Source organism: Hyperolius riggenbachi, chromosome 7, assembly GCF_040937935.1.
Source record: "Hyperolius riggenbachi isolate aHypRig1 chromosome 7, aHypRig1.pri, whole genome shotgun sequence".
Classification (NCBI taxonomy): domain Eukaryota; kingdom Metazoa; phylum Chordata; class Amphibia; order Anura; family Hyperoliidae; genus Hyperolius; species Hyperolius riggenbachi.
This window is the reverse complement of record NC_090652.1, coordinates 138584641-138604593: the sequence shown is the minus strand read 5'-3', so window position 1 is coordinate 138604593 and position 19953 is coordinate 138584641. Positions and strand designations below refer to the sequence as shown.

At 43.9% G+C, this 19953-nt stretch overlaps 1 protein-coding gene across 5 annotated transcripts in view; it reads right to left on the bottom strand.

The window, feature by feature from the left end:
• The window catches only part of CIITA (class II major histocompatibility complex transactivator), a 242012-nt gene that overhangs the window by 3285 nt on the left and 218774 nt on the right, over positions 1-19953 (bottom strand). For 4 of the 5 annotated variants that reach the window (XM_068244683.1, XM_068244685.1, XM_068244684.1 and 1 more), the window contains 4 exons: positions 15108-15191; positions 10990-11073; positions 9064-9147; positions 7413-7501 (listed from right to left, as the gene is read on the bottom strand). In XM_068244683.1, the coding sequence (XP_068100784.1) occupies positions 7417-7501; positions 9064-9147; positions 10990-11073; positions 15108-15191 (337 nt within the window). In that variant the 3' untranslated portion in view covers positions 7413-7416. Of the gene's footprint in view, positions 1-7412; positions 7502-9063; positions 9148-10989; positions 11074-15107; positions 15192-19953 lie in introns of those variants that run through there. The other variant, XM_068244686.1, reaches the window with a different exon arrangement.

Genomic DNA, 19953 nt, shown 5'->3' with positions numbered 1-19953 from the left:
CGAAGCCCTCCAGGGGATGCCGCTGAGCATATTTTTTTTAAACGGATTTGCTGCCCCCTGGCGGATTTTAATAAACCGCCAGGAGGGTTAAGGATTGCAGTCTTAAAACCCCTTAAGGAACAGACACTTTTTTTCCATTCAGACCACTGCAGCTTTAACGGTTTATTGCTCGGTCATACAACCTACCACCTAAATGAATTTTCCCTCCTTTTCTTGTCCCTAATACAGCTTTCTTTTGGTGCTATTTGATTGCTGCTATGATTTTTAGTTTTTATTATATTCATCAAAATAGACATGAATTTTGTCAAAAAAAAATATTTTTTTTAACTTTCTGTGCTGACATTTTTCAAATAAAGTAAAATTTCTACATACATTTTTGCCCACATTTATTGTGCTACATGTCTTTGATAAAAAAAAAATCCAATAAGTGTATATTTATTGGTTTGGGTAAAAGTTATAACGTTTAAAAACTGTGGTGCAAAAAGTGAATTTTCCCATTTTGAAGCATCTCTGACTTTTCTGACCACCTGTCATGTTTCATGAGGGGCTAGAATTCAAGGATAGTATAAATACCCCCCAAATGACCCCATTTTGGAAAGAAGACATCCCAAAGTATTCACTAAGAGGCATGGTGAGTTCATAGAAGATTTTATTTTTTGTCACAAGTTAGCGGAATACCACACTTTGTGACACACACAAAAAAAAAGTTTCCATTTCTGCTAACTTGTGACAAAAAAAAATGAAATCTGCCATGGACTCACCATGCCTCTCTCTGAATACTTTGGGGTGTCTACTTTCCAAAATGTGGGGTGTGTTTACAGTCCTGGCATTTTGGGGGGTGCTAAATTGTAAGCACCCCTGTAAAGCCTTAAGGTGCTCATAGGACTTTGGGCCCCTTAGCGCAGTTAGGCTGCAAAAAAGTGTCCCACATGTGGTATCGCCGTACTCAGGAGAAATAGTATAATGTGTTTTGTGGTGTAATTTTACACATACCCATGGTGGGTGGGAGAAATATCTCTGTAAATGGACAATTGTGTGTAAAAAAATCTCATTTACAGAGATATTTCTCCCACCCAGCATGGGTATGTGTAAAAATACACCCCAAAACACATTATACTACTTCTCCTGAGTACAGCGATACCACATGTGTGACACTTTTTTGCAGCCTAGGTGCACTAAGGGGCCCAAAGTCCTATGAGTACCTTTAGGATTTCACAGGTCATTTTAAAGGGAACCAGAGGCCCCAGAAAAAAGATTTTATACATACCTGGTGCTTCCTCCAGCCCCGTATGCACGGATCGCTCCCACGCCGCCGTCCTCCGCTTCCTGTATCCGGCGGTACCGGGTCCCGTAGTTTCGGCCAGTCGGCGGCAGCACGCGGCCAATTGTCCGCATCACAGGGGCTCTCGACATACCCTGCGCAGCCAAACGCGTAAGGGTATGGAGGGAGCCCCTGCTCATGCTGACAATTGGCCGCGTCCACCGGAAGTGATGGGACCCAGTACCGGCGGATTCAGGAAGCGGAGGATGGCGGCGTGGGAGCGATGCAGGCTTATGGGGCTGGAAGAAGCCCCAGGTATGTATAAAATCTTTTTTCTTTTTACAAGACGGCGTCTCTGGTTCCCTTTTAAGGCATTTGATTTCCAGACTACTCCTCACGGTTTAGGGCCCCTAAAATGCCAGGGCAGTTTAGGAATCCCACAAGTGACCCCATTTTAGAAAGACAACAGACAACAACAATACCCCAAGGTATTCTGTTAGGAGTATGGTGAGTTCATAGAAGATTTTATTTTTTTGTCACAAGTTAGCAGAAATTGATTTTTATTTTATTTTTTCACAAAGTGTCATTTTCCACTAACTTGTGACAAAAAATAAAATCTTCTATGAGCTCATCATACACCTAACGGAATACCTTGGGGTATCTTCTTTCTAAAATGGGGTCACTTGTGAGGTTCCTATACTGCCCTGGCATTTTAGGGGCCCAAAACCGTGAGGAGTAGTCTAGAAACCAAATGCCTCAAAATGACTGTTCAGGGGTATAAGCATCTGCAAATTTTGATGAAAGATGGTCTATGAGGGGCCAAATTCTGTGGAACCGGTCATAAGCAGGGTGGCCTGTTAGATGACAGGTTGTATTGGCACTAAAGTGCAGGAAGCGCAGGATGTTCTCAAATCGTGACCTGGACATGGCAGCAGAGAACATGAGCATGTGATGTATTTGGTGTGTAGACCAAAAGGACCGCAATACATTCTTTTTGACTAGACCCATGTTAAGGAGAAGGCCCCAAAAAATGTTACGTTCGGAAACTTGGAGTGGTTTCCACCGAAAAGGCTGAGCATGGTAGCTTCTTGGATTGGCAGTTGCGTATTGTGTGGCATAACGGTTGGTCTCAGCCACAATTAAGTCGTAGAGACCAGCAGTGATCAGAAAAAAAAAATTCTGTCACTGGGGCGGGTGAGGGTTTGGCCGGGTGATCAGAAGCCCGCAGGGGGCAGATTAGGACCTGATCTGATGGATAGGAGTGCTAGGAGGTGACAGGTGGTGACAGGAGGTGATTGATGGGTGTCTCAGGGGGTGATTAGAGGGGAGAATAGATGCAATCAATGCACTGGGGAGGTGATCGGAAGGGAGTTTGAGGGGAATCTGAGGGTTTGGCCGAATGATCAGGAGCCCACACGGGGCAAATTAGGACCTGATCTGATGGGTAGGAGTGCTAGGGGTGACAGGAGGTGATTGATGGGTGTCTCAGGGTGTGATTAGAGGGGGGAATAGATGTAAGCAATGCACTGGGGAGGTGATCGGGGGAGGGTCTGAGGGTGTGGGCGGGTAATTGGGTACCTGCAAGGGGCAGATTAGGGTCTGATCTGATGGGTAGCAGTGACAGGGGTGGATTGATGGGTGAACAGTGGGTGATTAGTGGGGAGAACAGATGTAAATAATGCACTGGGGAGGTGATCGGGGGGGGGGGGGGGGCGAGGGCGATCTGAGGGTGTTAGGGTGCCCGCAAGGGGCAGATTAGGGTCTGATCTGATGGGTAGCAGTGACAGGTGGTGACATGGGGTGACGGGGTGATTTATAGGTGATCAGGGTGTGATTAGAGGGGAGAATAGATGCAAGCAATGCACTGGCGAGGTGATCAGGAGGGGTCTGAGGGCAATCTGAGGGTGTGGGCGGGTGATTGGGTGCCCGCAAGGGGCAGATGAGGGTCTGAGCTGATGGGTATGATGGGTAGCAGTGACAGGTGGTGACAGGGGGTGATTGATGGGTGATCAGTGGGTGATTAGAGGGGAGAACAGATGTAAATAATGCACTGGGGAGGTGATCGGGGGGATTGAGGGCAATCTGAGGGTGTGTGCGGGTGTTTGGGTGCCTGCAAGGGGCAGATTAGGGTCTGATCTGATGGGTAGCAGTGACAGGTGGTGACAGTGGGTGACGGGGTGATTAATAGGTGATCAGGGTGTGATTAGAGGGGAGAATAGATGCAAGCAATGCACTGGCAAGGTGATCAGGGGGGGTCTGAGGGTGATCTGAGGGTGTGGGCGGGTGATTGGGTGCCCGCAAGGGGCAGATGAGGGTCTGATCTGATGGGTATGATGGGTAGCAGTGACAGGGGGTGATTTATGGGTGATTGATGGGTGATCAGTGGGTGATTAGAGGGGATAACAGATGTAAATAATGCACTGGGGAGGTGATCGGGGGGGGGGGGGGGAGGGTTTGTCTAAGGGCGATCTGACGGTGTGGGCGGGTATTTGTGTGCCCACAAGGGGCAGATTAGGGTCTGATCTGATGGGTAGCAGTGACAGGTGGTGACAGGGGGGTGATTGGGTGATTGATAGGTGATCAGGGTGTAATTAGAGGGGAGAATAGATGCAAGCAACGCACTAGCGAGGTGATCGGGGGGGGGGGGGGGGTCTGAGGGCGATCTGAGGGTGTGGGTGCCCACAAGGGGCAGATTAGGGTCTGATCTGATGGATAGCAGTGACAGGTGGTGACAGGGGGTGATTGATGGGTGATCAGTGGGTGATTAGAGGGGAAAACAGATGTAAACAATTCACTTGGGAGGTGATCTGAGGGTGGGTCTGCGGGCGATCTGAGGGTGTGGGCGGGTGATCAGGTGCCCGCAAGGGGCAGGTTAGGGTCTGATCTGATGGGTGGCAGTGACAGGTGGTGACAGGGGGTGATTGATGGGTGATTGACAGGTGATTACAGGGGAGAATAGATGTATACAGTACACTGGGGGGGGTCGGGGGAGGATCTGAGGGTGTGATCCGGAGCCCCCAGGGGGAAGTTTAGGACCTAATCTATAGGATAGCGTTGACAGATAGTGACAGGGGGTGATTGATGGGTGATTGGGTGCAAACAGTGGTCTGAGGGGGTGATTGGGGGGGGGGGGGGTCTGAGGGGTGCTGTGGGCGATCAGGGGATAGGGGGGGCAGGATCAGTGTGCTGTTGTGCTTACTAGGGGGGCTGCCTCCTGCCCTGGTGGTCCCTCGATAATTGGGACCACCAGGGCAGGAGGCAGCCTGTATAATACACTTTGTATACATTACAAAGTGTATTATACACTTTGTAGCGGCAGATTGGGGGTTAACAACCCGCGGGCGCTTCTAAATAGCCGGTGGGGTGACGTCGCGTGTGGGCGGAGCCTAATGCCAGCGGAAGAGCGTGCATCACTGCGCGCGATCCCTGGCTAATTAGTTTCCCAGATGCCACCGCCGATCGGCGTTACGCGGTCCTGGGGGTGCCACTTTGCCACCGCCAATTGGTAGTGGTTAAAGTGAACCAAGCACCATTTTTAGTACCCAGGGCATCTCTATAGCACATTAAAAATGTATGCCAACAATGTTACTCATTAAAAAAAACATAACAATTTTACCTCTTATTTTGCATTTAAAGGTTAAGCACATGCCTTTATTACCCAATTTCCTCCTACTTCCATGGCCTGCCGTCCGACACAGGTTTCAGGCAGATATGGAGTACTAATTCTGTTATTGCACACATTAGCATAGAGAAAACAAAAAAGCCTTTAATCAGCAGGGGGTGTGTGTAGATCAAAGAGTTTACAGAAGTCACGGATGCTATCTTCACACCTTCCCTGAGGATAAATAATGGACAGCTAGAAAGGGAGGGGGAGACATGGCAGCTCCTATAGCTATTAGTAACCAGGCAAAAAAAGTAGTGCTTGGTTCCCTTAAAAAGGGAACCAAGTACCATTTTTCTTTTCCTGGTTTTTAATAGCTATAGGAGCTGCCATGTTCCCCCCTCCCTTTCTAGCTGTCCATTATTTATCCACAGGGAAGTTATGAAGATAGCATCTGTGACTTCTCTGAACTCTTTGAACACAGTGCTTTAACCACTTTACCACGCAGTAGCGTGTATTTACGCTCCTTTCAACATCCTTTCCCCACCAGGAGAGTAGATACACGCACCCCCACCGCTTCCGCCGCTGTCCGCGCTCCCGCTCACTCGTGCGCGCCCTCCCGCGCTCGTGCATGCCACCGCCCGCTCGCCCGGAGATCAATGAACGGGAAAATGAACGGAAAAAAATCATTCCCGTTTGTTGATCTAAGCCCCCCAGCAATGATCGGCTGCTTCTATGAGAAGCAGCGCGATCATTGTGAAAAAAAAAAAGTTTCCCAGCCTCATTGCACTTCCTGTAAGCGTACTTCCTACGCTAACAGGACGCATGCACAAAAAATTACTGTGGCCATCTTGTGGCCAAATAGTAAAACTACACCCAAAAACATTTTTCATATATAAATATATAGTATTACATTATAAATTAACTCATTACCTCCCACACTATGGGCTTGTAATTAGGGATGGACACAAAACTGAAAAAAATGCACATTTATTTCCAAATAAAATATTGGCGCCAAACATTGTGATAGGGACATAATTTAAACGGTGTAATAACAGGGACAAATGAGCAAATAAATAAAACCCCTCAGTTGTGAAGTGGTTAAAGCACACTATGCTTCTGTTATCTCTCTGCTAATGTGTGCAATAAAACAATTACATCAGTCCTTTATGCCTGAAACTTCTGCAGGTCAATCAGGCCTTGGAAGTAGGGTAATAAATGCCTTTGATAAACTTTTAAATGTAAAAAGAAGAGGTATTTTTTATTATTGAGTCACATTGTTGGCATACATATTTAATGTGCTCTTGAGATAGCCTGGGTGCTAAAAATGGTGCTCGGTTCACTTTGTTCACCTTAAAGGGATACTGTAGGGGGGTCGGGGGAAAATGAGCTGAACTTACCCGGGGCTTCTAATGGTCCCCCGCAGACATCCTGTGTTGGCGCAGCCACTCCCCAATGCTCCGGCCCCGCCTCCGGTTCACTTCTGGAATTTCTGACTTTAAAGTCAGAAAACCACTGCGCCTGCGTTGCCGTGTGCTCGCTCCCGCTGATGTCACCAGGAGTGCACTGCGCAGACACAAACCATACTGGGCCTGCGCTGTGCGCTCTTGATGACATCAGCGGGATCGAGGACACGGCAACGCAGACGCTGTGGTTTTCTGACTTTAAAGTCAGAAATTCCAGAAGTAAACCGGAGGCGGGGCCGGAGCATCGGTGAGCGGCTGCGCGGGCACAGGATGTCTGCGGGGGACCATTAGAACCCCCGGGTAAGTTCAGCTCATTTTCCCCCGACCCCCCTACAGTATCCCTTTAAGGTGGCCACACACTATAGAATTTTTTATATTTCTTTTCAACTCAAGAATTACTATCATTTTTTTTTCTGATGGATTGTAACATTTTATAAATCTGACCAATATACCACACGTGTGTTCAATTATTTCCCAATTCTGAAAAAAAAATGATTGAAACCACTAAAAAAATTGCTTAGGTCTAAACATGGACCCTACACCATTCAATTTTCATGAAAGTTGATCAGAAAAAATCCGCTATTCCTATCAACTTATATAAAGAAAAATGGGAACTTCGATCAGATTTCTCAAATGAATAATAAAAAAAAAGTGCTTTTAATTTCTTTGTATAACCAATCGTTTTTATCAAATTGCTGTAAAATTGGATAATTTTATTGTATCGTGTGTGGCCACCTTTTCACAGATCATGCTGGCACACAGTTACGGTAATCCTACTTACTGGGTTCTTTACCTGAGGCAGTTGACCATCTCCTTCACAAACAGAAATCCTTCCAATGATAAGCATACCACAGCGATGTTTACGTTTATTCATCCATCAATAAATCCAACCATTGTTTTTGTCAAACAGTGTACCCCTTTCTTAAGACATGTATCACAGTGTCACATAAACATTACTTTGGTGTTCTGCCCACTGCAAGGATTTCTCACACAATGCTTTGCATTTTTCCTCTGAATATGTATGCCTCATTGTATTTGAATTTTACAGCACATACAATATTTTAAGTAGTGGAACATAAATCACCTTGTCAGCCGATGGACAAGCAGCTGATTCTGGAATCTTGGTGTCGTAGACGTAGCAGGTCTGCATGTGGGATGGTTGTACTATACATTCTGAAACAAAACAAAACAAAATAAAACACATATAAATAAAATAAAATTTTATTTTATAAAAAAAGTACCATGCAAGGTTTATGTTGTAAAGTGCCCAGGAGGGGGCAGATGTTTAAAAGTACAGTAGCTGTATACAAAAAGTATAGCTTTAACACACATTACTACAAAGAACACATACACTCAGAGCTGGCGTTGGATTGTACTGGCAATAGAATTGCTACCTGTCCTCGCTCCATCTGCAGTCACATGTCTCCTGAGGCCAGTTCAAAAGCTGAGGGGGAGACGTTAGGCTGCAAGCTGGTGCGAGGACAGGTATCTATGCTCTCAGCCGGCACACGCCAAAGCCAGCTCTGCAAGAGGGACTACAGCAGCACATTGGGGGGTTGGTGATTGGTGTATCGGTAGGTCATAGCTTTTGGCTGATTTTTTAGGCCAAAAGTGTGTGTGTGTGTGTGTGTGTGTGTGTGTGTTTGGGGGGGGGGGGGGGGGTGATGGGGGGCTTATCCACAGGCCAGCATATGCGCAAGTATTTTATTTAACTGTTCCAGAGAATTCCCTTTGGAAGAGTCAGGTACATGACTCAGAGATCTGTACACAAAGTATAGAGTTGCATGCAAATGGGAGCATCACCTGCCCCACCTACCCCCTCCCTCTTGTGAAGCACAGAAATTAGCTGGGTTAAGGTGGCCATACACTGGTCGATTTGCCATCAGATTCAACCAACAGATAGATCCCTCTCTGATCGAATCTGATCAGAGAGGGATCGTATGGCTGCCTTTAGTGCAAACAGATTGTGAATCGATTTCAGCCTGAAACCGATCACAGTCTGTGGAGCTGCCGCTGCTGGACCGGAGACCAGCGCGGAAAGAAGACAGCCGGGACCAGGGGAGTCGCGCCGGCGGAACAGGTAATGTATACCCGCTGTATTGCGTCGGTCGTCGGGCATTCGAACGCCGCTATCGACGCACTCCCGACCCGCCGGCGATCGAGGAAAATCTTCCGCACGGACGGATCAACGGGAACGATCGATTTCGGACGAAAATCGACCGTTCTGTCAGCGGTGTGCGCGGCGATTTAAAAAAAAAAGGCAGGTTAAGTGTATATCGGTGGGAAAATCGTTAGGTGTATGGGCCCCTTAAGGTTAACTCTGTGCTCAGCCCCTTAAGGTTAACTCTGTGCTCAGAGGGAAAAACTGTTTGTTCCTAGCTTCTCCATGACTTCCTCCTGAGGGTGATCATAGGATAGGGTGAGGAGTCTGGACAGCTATAGACTGCTGTTCGGTTCATCAATAAAAGGAAAAGTGATCAGTAACAGCTGTGACATGCATACACAAAATGTCACTTCCTCTGCACAAACTGCAATGTGAGTTGCCTGCAGTTTGAAATTGTAACTCTAGATGGTGCTATTTGCTCTAAATACCCTCTGTTTTCTACTTGGGGAAAAAAAAGGCAGGTTAAGTGCCAAGCTTGCACATTTCTATTTTCAGGTGTGTAATATATGCATTTAGGCAAAATATTTTTTTTGTTTTGGCAAACACAGTGTGCAGAAAATTTAGTGCATACCTCAAACTTTTCATTCGCGGACACTTCTGAAGACTTGCTGCAAGTTTTGTGGCTCCAACGTATGTTATTCTGTTACAATCCAAGCTATACACGAAAAAAAAATAGGTGATGATATAAGAACACTGCGAGATCGCTACAGTGCACAATTAGCACAAAGAAAAACCCATATTCTGAACATGAGTTATTTGGCTGACTTCTGAAACCAGCTTAGACCAGTGTTCCCAATCCCCATCCTCAAGGCCCAGCATCAGTGCAGGTTTTGTGGAAATCCACAGATGTAGTTAATCAGCTCTCCTGAGACACTGATTATCCCACCTATGCATGCTTGTGGTTTCCTGTAAGGCCTGGGACCCACTACAAAGCGCAATAGCTAGCGATTTTGGGAGGGATTTCCCCAGTGCCGAATTTACCATAAGGCACTGTAGGCATGTGCCTACAGGCGCCTGATGATGGAAAGGCGTCTCTCTCCTCTCCCCGAGCGCCTCCATCCCTCTTTCCCTATGCAGAGTCCTGATGAGAGTCCAAATGAGAGGTTACTCACCCTGCTATCAGCATTCCACTGATGAGAGCTTACTTCAGCCAGGGTACCTCTATCTATTTAATAGTGAGGTTCCTCTAGCTACCTAATAGTTGGGGGCACCTCTAGCTACTAACTATTAATGGTGCTTCTGGCTACCTCATACTAAGGGGCACCTATAGCTTCCTATGACAGGCAAAGGAAATAAGGGAGAAGTTACAGCTGGGAAAACTGGCACACTTGCGGTGCAGTTTGGCGGGGGTTTGTAGGTTCGTGGAGGGCGAAGTCTAGGGTGCCAGGACATCTGTGCCTATAGGCTCCTGAAAGGTAAATTCAGGCCTTGATTTCCCTGTTCCTATATAATACATTAGAATGGAAATGCTCCCGAAATGCTGCATGTCCTGCGATTACGATCTGCCTAATCGCAATTGCTCTAGTGGAACCTGTCCCATCCATGTACATTAGCAGAGCATTTAGGGAAATCGCTAGCGATTGAAAGTGATTCCTAAATGCTAAAAAAAAAACCTGTAGTGGGTTCCAGCCCTCAAACATGTAGGGTCCTTTTCCACTAGGAGTAGTCTGCAATCTGATTCTGATCGCTTGCGGATCACAAAACGCTAGGACTTGGAAACAGCTTGGGGATGTTTCCATAAGTGCGCTGTCTTTGACACACAATTTTTCCAGATCACAATCATAGGTCCAGCTGCATTTTTCTTGCAAATGACCTTGTATACAAAGTATTGAAGCTCAGGATAATTGCATAGCAATTGAGGTGTTATGAGATTTTTTTTTGCAATCCAGCAATTTATTTTCTTTGCTATAAACTTGAATTAGTCTGTTCACATTTTTCTTTTTTTGATCAGCTTAGTGGGGTTGTTTGATGGCTCCCCTTGTTGCCAGCTGCACTCCAAGAAGTTTTGGGCCTACAGCGGATTGGGTGACCTCCATAAACTGACTCTCACATTTCTGTCCATCCAGGTATTTGTCCCACTTTGGATGTGCATTGTCTGTGTTAGATGCATTAACATTCACCATTACTATAGGGACCCCAAAATAAGATAGGTATTGACACCTGCTCAGCTCACAGGCTATCCCCCGCCCGAACCCCCATCCATATGCATGTGTATCTGGCAAACCTCTGTTTTTATTGGAGGTGTCATGAGTGCTTAGCTGGCACCCCTTTTTTTTCCCTGCGTTTGACTGTCCCACCCCGTAAACCCCTCACATTGCAGGTAATAAGTTTGACTTTGAGAACTGCCATTTTTCTTTGTTGCCATTCTCAGCAGTCCTGATATAGTCCTGAAATAGTCTATCATTTTATGACAGAAGTCAACAAACATGAAAAACATGAAAAAAATGAGAGAAGAGACAGCTGCCAACCAGAGAAATGTTTTTTCCTTTATACTTACTGCAGCGCCTCCAGTGATGTCATATTAGGGAGAACATTCGCCAAATATTCAGCTCCTATGTCACAAACATTGTTGTTGTACAAGCTAGAAATTTCAAATACACATCATGATTATATTTGGCTATCACATAGAAGCAAAACAGACTTTATATACAAGAGAGACTTTGGCACCACTGATCAGATGTCATCTAAATGAATGCTTGCCAAGATAAGGAGATGCACTGTTTAAGTGGTTATCACTCTTGTCTTGCAACACTAGAGTCACAGGGTTCCATCCTCACCACAACACTATCTGACTAGAGTTTGTATGTTCTTTCCATGTTTGCATGGGTGTCCTCTAAGGGCTAGTTCACAGTACTCAGTTGTGTTGCAGAATAAGAGGAGAATAAAAGAACTGAAGAGTTTGCAGTTTGAAGGCTGCATTACCATCTAACATGGATTAAATGAGGGGCCACTCCCTGTGGGTTCGGAGGAGGTCTCTGGTGATTTTTCCTCTGGATGGGGAACTGGCTGGGAAGGCAGCATGGGGAAGGGATAGGGGTGAGAGGGAACTAAGGTAAGAGAGGGGTGGGGAAAAGGCAGGAATTACCCCTTCGCCACCATATCAGTAGCAAGAAAGCAAAAGGTTGATGCAGTGGTGTAACTACAGTTCATGGAGCCCCCCAGTGAAACTCCTATAGCTCTGGCCCACTTAGCAAAACTCCTACAGCTCTGGGCCCTCCTGCCATTGCACAATTGCAGGGGCTGCTCTCCTCTAGTCATGCCCCTGGATGTATGGAAAGTATTAAAATAGTGTCATATAAGGTTAAAGAATTGAGGTCCCCTATGAAACGAGTATGGAGTGAGATTAAACAAACCTACAGATACTTTTTCTTGAAGGCGAGTGGATTTAGTTGAAGGAGAATGGATTAAATTTCTTATATATAAAATGAGTGAATGTTTCCTCTCTAATTCCAACAATAATAAAGAAAAAGGTGTGGCAATAGCAATCAGTGAGGAATGCTCTTTCCAGTTTAAAGAGGCAAAAAAAGGATAAAGAAGGGAGTTTTATGTTTGTGAAGTCATCGATAAAGGGCCAAATATATACACTGGCTTCAGTGTACTTTCCAAAGTGGCTTCTGAATAGGGTGGTAAAGGAGTTATCCATCTTTGAGGAGGGGATGCTGATCAATGGGGGGACTGAACTGGGCAGTAAAACTGGAATTAGATACTTCTAGGGGTACAAACTCGCAAACAAAAAGAACCCTTGGTGGACAGCTGGAAAGATCAGCGGCCCCTGGAACGGAATTACACATATTACTCACAGGTGTCAAAGTTATCCTGGAATAGATGTATTTTAGTGAATGATTATTATTTAGCTAAAGTAAACAATACTGAGATAGGAAATATAACTATATCAAACCACTCTCCCATAAGTTTGAGTACAGAGTGCTGTACAGCGTACAAAAATCTCAAGGAGGCAGAAAAGGTCTGGCACTATAGTTTCATTATAGCAAAAGTGAACATCAAGTTGCAGGATGCAGTGTACATTATACATAGCAAAAAAGATCGTGCTTAATCAAAAAACGTCACAGTGATGTGTAGACAAAAAGATGTTTGTGGCTATACCTGGGTGTAGAGGAGGCAGCAGGTGCACGGTCCTTACGACTGTTTCGCAGGGCAAACGCCAAGCTTCTTCTGAGGGGTGCACAATCTTTTTTTGCTATGTATTTGTACACTGATCCTGCAACTTGATGTCCACTTTTGCTATAATTAAACTATAGTGCCAGACCTTTTCTGCCTCTTTGAGATTTTTGCCTAGACTATGCCTGTGGTCTTGAGCACATAGTTGTACTGGGTGTATCAAGCCAGCTCATCACAGCGTACCCGAGTGCCTGCCAGCTCTCTCACCAGTGCTGTACAGAGTACACAGTTCATGGTGAACCGGAACGCACTATAAAAACTAATATATTGAAAGAACTTGAGAAATATGGACACATTTCAAAATAAATATGAAAAAATCTGAAATATAAAACATAGCAGTGCTCAAAGCGAAGTTCGATGAGCTGAACCAGGAGATTTCCCTTTCTCAATACAGGAGAGAGAGAGAGAGATGAGGTACCTAGGAGTTCTTGACAAACAAAGCTGGAGACCTGTATGACGGAAGTTTTTTTTACCACTAATAGATAAAATGAAGGAAGTTGGAAGTATGGATTCATAAACCATGAAGCTGGCTGGGGCAAATTATCTTAATTAAAATGTGTTTTCTCACCAGGATACTGTACCTAATGCAAATGCTCTCCATAAGAATTTCCAAAAGCTTTTTTGATAAAATTAAAACTCTGTTGTTAAGGTTTGCATAGAAAAAGAGAAGCCCTAGAATCCTAAATATCTAATTAGAGAAAAAAAAGAGGTGGCCTAGGTCTTCTGGATGAAAGGTCCTGTTTTAAGTCAGCTGTAGTAACTAGAATGATAGATTGGGCAACAAAACTGGGTATAAAGTCTCGGGTGAGACGACTGGAAAATAAGATAGCAGAAAGTGTTTTGGGATTGGCACCATGGGTTCCTAATGAGAAATGAGGACTATCTAAAACCTCGCTGGACAGAGTACTAAATACACTGACCATTTGGAATCAACTAAATCCTAAAATGGGATGGTCAACAGGAATTTCACCATTAACCCCATTAAACATACATAATTTTTTTTTTACTCCCAGGGAAGGGGAGGGATCTGGGGAAGAGGGGAGAAGGGACTAATTTGTTTTTCTTTTGGGGGGCGGAGCTCAGCACACTCTCATCTATGGCATCCCCTCATGTGTGGCAGTCATGTATGTGTGTTTTCTGGGCTTCCAAAGCAGGAAGTGAAGCCAGACACTAAGGCTCACCAAAGCACAGCACAGCCTTATTAGTGGCAGTGGCCTCTGCAGAAGAAATAATAACCTTGCCTCCATATTGATGTAATGGAAAGTACTACTGTGCTGTGTGTTACTGTGTCAGAACTCACCATACCACACTCGATGTGTAAAGCCCCATTAGAATAGCATTGCATCGCGACCCAATGCAAGGGACTCGGTGTGGAAGGGCCCTTTAAGTGGACCTGACAGCAGACTCTACTGAGAGGAAAACTTGCTGATCACTTTTGGCTGTCTAATGTGTGTATCCGACATAATGGCCCCTGTAAGTTATAACGTGCACTAGTGTATTTATTTAGGGTAAGTAAGATTTCTAAAGAAGAACACCCCCAATTTCTCAATATCATGTTTTTAGATTGTTTTTCTTTTGGGATTAAGACACCCTTTCTATCATCGTATTTCACTTTTCTGAAGTATAAAATGTGGATGGATGCCTTTGCTAACCATGACTGGGGCACTTAGACAGTGTAGCATGTCACACACTGCACCCATGACATCCTTTTCCAGGGGTAAGGACACCTCACTGCAGTAGCTGGAGCAAGGCGTCACAAGGCTGGGATTTCAAACTTCGAAAGAGGAAGTCAAATGACACATTTTAAAAAGAGCAGTTTGCTAAACATAGCACTGGCTCTCTTATGTTATGTACCAAATGAACCTAGAGTTCTACTTAAATCTTCTCATTTATAATCCATCACACCAGCATTGCTGTTATGTAATTACTGCTGGAAACTTGTGAAAACAAACAACAAACTGTGGAAACCCCCAAAATGAAATATTTCAGTTAAAGCCTTGGGCACATGAGGAGGCTATGTAAATAGAAGCAATTGTTTTCCACAGACTGAAACCTAGTGTAATTTCCAATACCTAAGCTGTCACCACATCACACCACAGATTAAAGAAACGTAAAATACTAATATCAATAGGTATAAATAATGTATGTATCAACATTTTGTTTTGTCACAAGACAAACCGTCATCTGTTGCAGCTGGCCTAACTGTGATTTGCATGAGCTAATAATGGAATATAGAAATGAGAACAAATTTTGCTTGCAAGCAAACCGTTCTGTGTGGCATAACTGAAAGTCACATGATCTGTATAACAAACAATCTAACAACTCAAAAAAAGGAACATTCACAGTGCCATTTTAATAAATGAGGTTGAACTTGAACTTTTGGAAAGTGTATCAGAAGGTCAAACAGCAGGACTGGCAGCTTCACTATGCTCTTACCTTAGTGTCTGCAGCGACCGGAGGGATGGAAGAGCAGCTGCTAGCCTCTTCGCCCCTGCTCCAGTGATATTATTTTGTGTTAGGCTGTGTGAAACAAATAAAAGGCAATTAATGTATGCTGGCTACAATGCATCATTTATATATTTGATAGTTGCAATATACTGACACATTCTACAGTGTAGTTGTTTTATATTTCCCTTGTGGCATATCTGTATACAATTAGCATTCCTATGCCAGATACTCATGTACATTGCAAGAAAGCCATCCTATGTTCTGGCAAAGACACACTTGTTTTGCTGCTGCAAGGACGTTCTATGACTTCTCAGGCCTGGATCTGTGGTTTTGATCCCCTCCAGTGTGCCGCTGCCTCTTGTGAAAGATCTGCAAGTTGCGCATGCATGGCCCTGCGCATGCACAGCTGCAAAGTCTTAACGTGTACCCCACATAACATGTGACATGATGAGATCAACATGTGTATGTACAGTGCAAAACATATTAATAACTAGGCTGTTTTTCTTTTTTTCTTTTGGTGCCTGAAAGAGTTATTTTTCAGGCATGGAAGTGACAGCTTCTGTCTTGTTAGTACCTTGTCGGGAATATAGTAAACCTCACTGATAAGCAAATTACAGCCATAAAAGTTTCCCTGGCAGAATACAACTCCTAAGGCCAGGGGTAAGATAGAAGAAGGTCAATAGTTCATGTATTTCAACTCTGGGATACTTAACAGACTGCCATCATGCTGGCTACAATAAAACATTCAATCTATTTTTAAATTTTTAAACATGAAATAAAACCATCAGGTTCACTTTAAACTGTGCATGCGCAGAATGCGTTTGGCTACAGGGGCACCATCAAGGAGTTACGCGGGTGACTTCGTGTGACTCCCACACCTTACGGAAGGGGGTAGCCGCACACTGGAGTGGATTGGAACCACAGCGAGGAACCTGACATACTTTGGTAGGCTGGTGGAAGCAAAAAACTGAAGAAACTTTATATGCAAAAATACAAAAGATTTTTATTGAAGACAACACTTTTGCAAAAATGTTCATAAAAAGTATCCTTCAGGAAACATTTTCCATAGCAAAGAATGGCAAAAATGCATCAGTTGTTAACATCAAGATTAGTGCAGTTGTACACATTGAGGCGACATCGTCGACTGGTTTCGGGATAGACACTTCATCAGGCCTCCATAAATAGAGACAAATCTGTATAGTTAACACACGTTCTTAATAAACATCTGGACAACATGAAGCCAGGTATAACCACTCATCCAATTTTCAAACACGGGAACCGCACATGGCAGGAGCTGGAGGAGAATGGCCAAGTGTTTTCTTCAATTAAAAAAATTGTATTTTTGCATATAAATTCTTCAAGTTTCTTCAGTTTTTTGCTATATATATCATTTTACTGGTATTAAGTCTATGTAGGTGTTGTGGCACACCTGAGAGGATATTATTATTTTTTGTTTCCCTGTATACGGAATAAGGCTGGTAGAAGCCCCAGGTAACTTAAACTGAACCACTTGCCATCACCTGGGATATACTTTAAAATGTTATTATCTTAACCACTTCACCACTGAGGGGTTTTACACCTTGAACACCAGAGCAATTTTCACCTTTCAGCGCTCCTTTCATTCATTCGTCTATAACTGTATTATTACTTATCGCAATGAAATGAACTATATCTTGTTTTTTTCGCCACCAATTAGGCTTTCTTTAGGTGGGACATTATGCCAAGAATTATTTTATTCTAAATGTGTTTTAATGGGAAAATAGGAAAAAATGTGGGAAAAAATTATTGTTTTTCAGTTTTCGGCCATTATAGTTTTTAAATAATGCATGCTACTGTAATTAAAACCCATGAAATGTATTTTCCCATTTGTCCCGGTTATGAAACCATTTAAATTATGTCCCTATCACAATGTTTGGCGCCAATATTTTATTTGGAAATAAAGGTGCATTTTTTCAGTTTTGCATCCATCCCTAATTACAAGCCCGTAGTTCATAAAGTAACAGTGTTATACCCTCTTGACATAAATATTTAAAAAGTTCAGTCCCTAAGGTAACTATTTATGTTTTTTTTATTGTATTTTTTTTTTCTTATTACAAAAAAAAAAAAAATTGGGGAGTGTGGGAAGTAATGAGTTAATTTATTGTGTAAAACTAATGTGTTTGTATATGTAAAATGCTTTAGGGTGTAGTTTTACTATTTGGCCACAAGATGGCCACAGTGTGTTTGTTTACATGCGACCTGTAAGCGTCCGGAAGGACACTTACAGGAAGCAGTACGAGGCTGGATAAATCACAATGATCGCGCTGTTTCTAATAGAAGCAGCGGATCATTGCGGGGGCTTAGATCAACGAACGGGAATGGATTTTCCCGTTCATTGATCTCCGGGCGAGCGGGCGGCGGCGTGCACGAGTGGCAAGAGCGCGCGCATGAGCGGCGGGAGCACAGACAGCGGCGGTAGCGCGCAAGGTACGGATTTCTCCCTCCCTGGTTTTTTAGGGGGGAAAAAAGGGACGGAGAAATTCGTACCGCGGGGGGTAAAGTGGTTAAATAGCTATTGATATCCTGATAATGTAATTTTGGCCCCACTGCATTATCCTAGCAGCAGAGCTATTTGAACAGGTCGGGAGCCCCTCTTGCACCAACTAGTTGTCGGACATGGGACTGTGTAGACTGTTTTGTATATATAGCTTCGCTAGGAGGAATCCACAGACACTGACCAATGTTGATTGAGAAGTAATAATTTTATTATGACCAAATAAGTCATCTTGAATTTTCTCAGTTTTCTCTTTCTTTACTTTTTCTTATGCCAAAGAATTCCCAACAATACATAACATCAAATCTTACAATATTTTAACAATCCTCTGCAACTCTATCTCTTCTTACACCCGGGTGTGGCGTATATGCAGCTAGGAAGCAAGTGGGTTAGATTAATACATTCAAGAGCTTTCCGCAACCTGGAAGTCCAAAAATAAGTTAGAAAACAATTCAAAAACAACCTACAGTAACACTTCAGTTCTATCTATCATGAAGTTATATATATCCACTTTTCTATATACATTAAACCTTACTGAGCATCTGCTTGAGATTTATAAGTGATTAACTCAGGTTGTTATGCAAGAGTAGGTTGCTTATACCAAGCAATTCAGTTCTAACACCTTTGCTTAGAGTCTAAGCTATATTGCTCGGTAAACCTTACTTTCTCGTCTCCTATATCACCGAATAGTTGCTCCGTAAAAATGGTCTCAAGAAGGAAATCTCAATTTTATGAAAGATTAGCTCATCCAGGTTGTCCTTTCCAAGAATATGGTAGTAAGTAAAAGAACCAATTGAAAATAAATAAAAATAAATAGAAAAATAAATAAATAAAACTTAAGCCCCATCTACACGATACGATTCTTTGTGCGATTCGATTGCAATTCTATTTACGATCCGATAAAATCCGACATGTCCGATCGGGATTCGATATGATTCAGTTCGATTTGCCATTGTTTTGCTTCAGTGTCTCTTTAAGTGGTTAAAACACTCTTTCTTTCCTCAGGTGAGACTTTTTACTGGATTCCTTAAGAGGTGAGTAAAGGCCCATACACACGTCTGATTTTTTTAAACGACGGGTCGTTTGAACATCCCGTCGTTCAGTCGTCCGGACGTCAAATCAGGCGTGTGTACAGTCCGTCGTTCGGCTGATAAGACTGGTCTTGAGCGATCCGCCTCTCTTTATCCCCTGTCTTTTTGCCTCTCTTCTCTCTCCCATCCTTCTGTCTCTCTTCTCTCTGTTTTTTTTTTCTCTCCCTTCTGTCTACTAACTGGTAAAGAAGGCTGATAATATTTGGGCACCAGGCTGGGGATGTGGCTGGTAATACTGGGGGGTACACTTGGCTACTTAAGCTGGGGGGGGGCTAATACCGGGGCATACCTGGTTACCTGTACTAGGATACCTGAACTTCGGCAAAACTAAGTTTTGGGACACATTTGTCTTCGGGGAGGGGAGATAGTTGCCCCTACCTATATTGGGGCAACGGTTCCAGGCTACCTATACTGTGGCAAACTAGCGCACTTAGCATGCCACACTCACTCCTTTATTATTTTTTTTTGCAGGGGGTGTCTTTTAATACTTAGCACCACGTGTCAAAAACCCTAAGTACGCCACTGGGGCATAGACAGCCCTACTGCGCTGCGCAACAGTACTATGTGCTATGATGCGCTTGCGTACTGCTGCCTGCATTTTTCCCGCAAGTGCAGAGCTGATGGAAGCAGGAAAAAAGGGCGCCGGCAGCTAGTGGACAAAAAGGGAGCCGCCATTCACTCCCATAATAAATATCGTTTGATGGGCGCCTAACAGGAAAAAAGGGCGCCGGAGATTATTAACGTTTACAAACGACGAGATTTTTAATGTTTTAACTGTGCTTGTGATGATTTAAGTTCACAAAATGCGCCCGTGACGAATAACGTTTAGAAAAATACTGAACATAGTTATGATATTTAACTAAAACATTTTTTTAAAATGTTATCCCTTACTATTATTATTCACAAAATAAAGCGATCAGTATGTAACATGAATTGCAATATATTTTTTACAGTCACAAATTGTAAAGCATTATTATCCACACAATAAAGTGATCAGTAAGGGGGGTTTTAGGGTTAGGCACCACCAGGGGGGTCTTAGGGTTAGGCACCACCAGGGGAGATTTAGGGTTAGGCACCCACAGGGGGGGGGGTCTTAGGGTAAAGGTCCGTACACACGCCGGACTTTAGGCAACGACGGGTCCGTCGTTGCCTCCCGCTGGGTGGGCGTGCCAGCGACAGTCCGGCGTGTGTACGCTCTGTCGTCAGACTG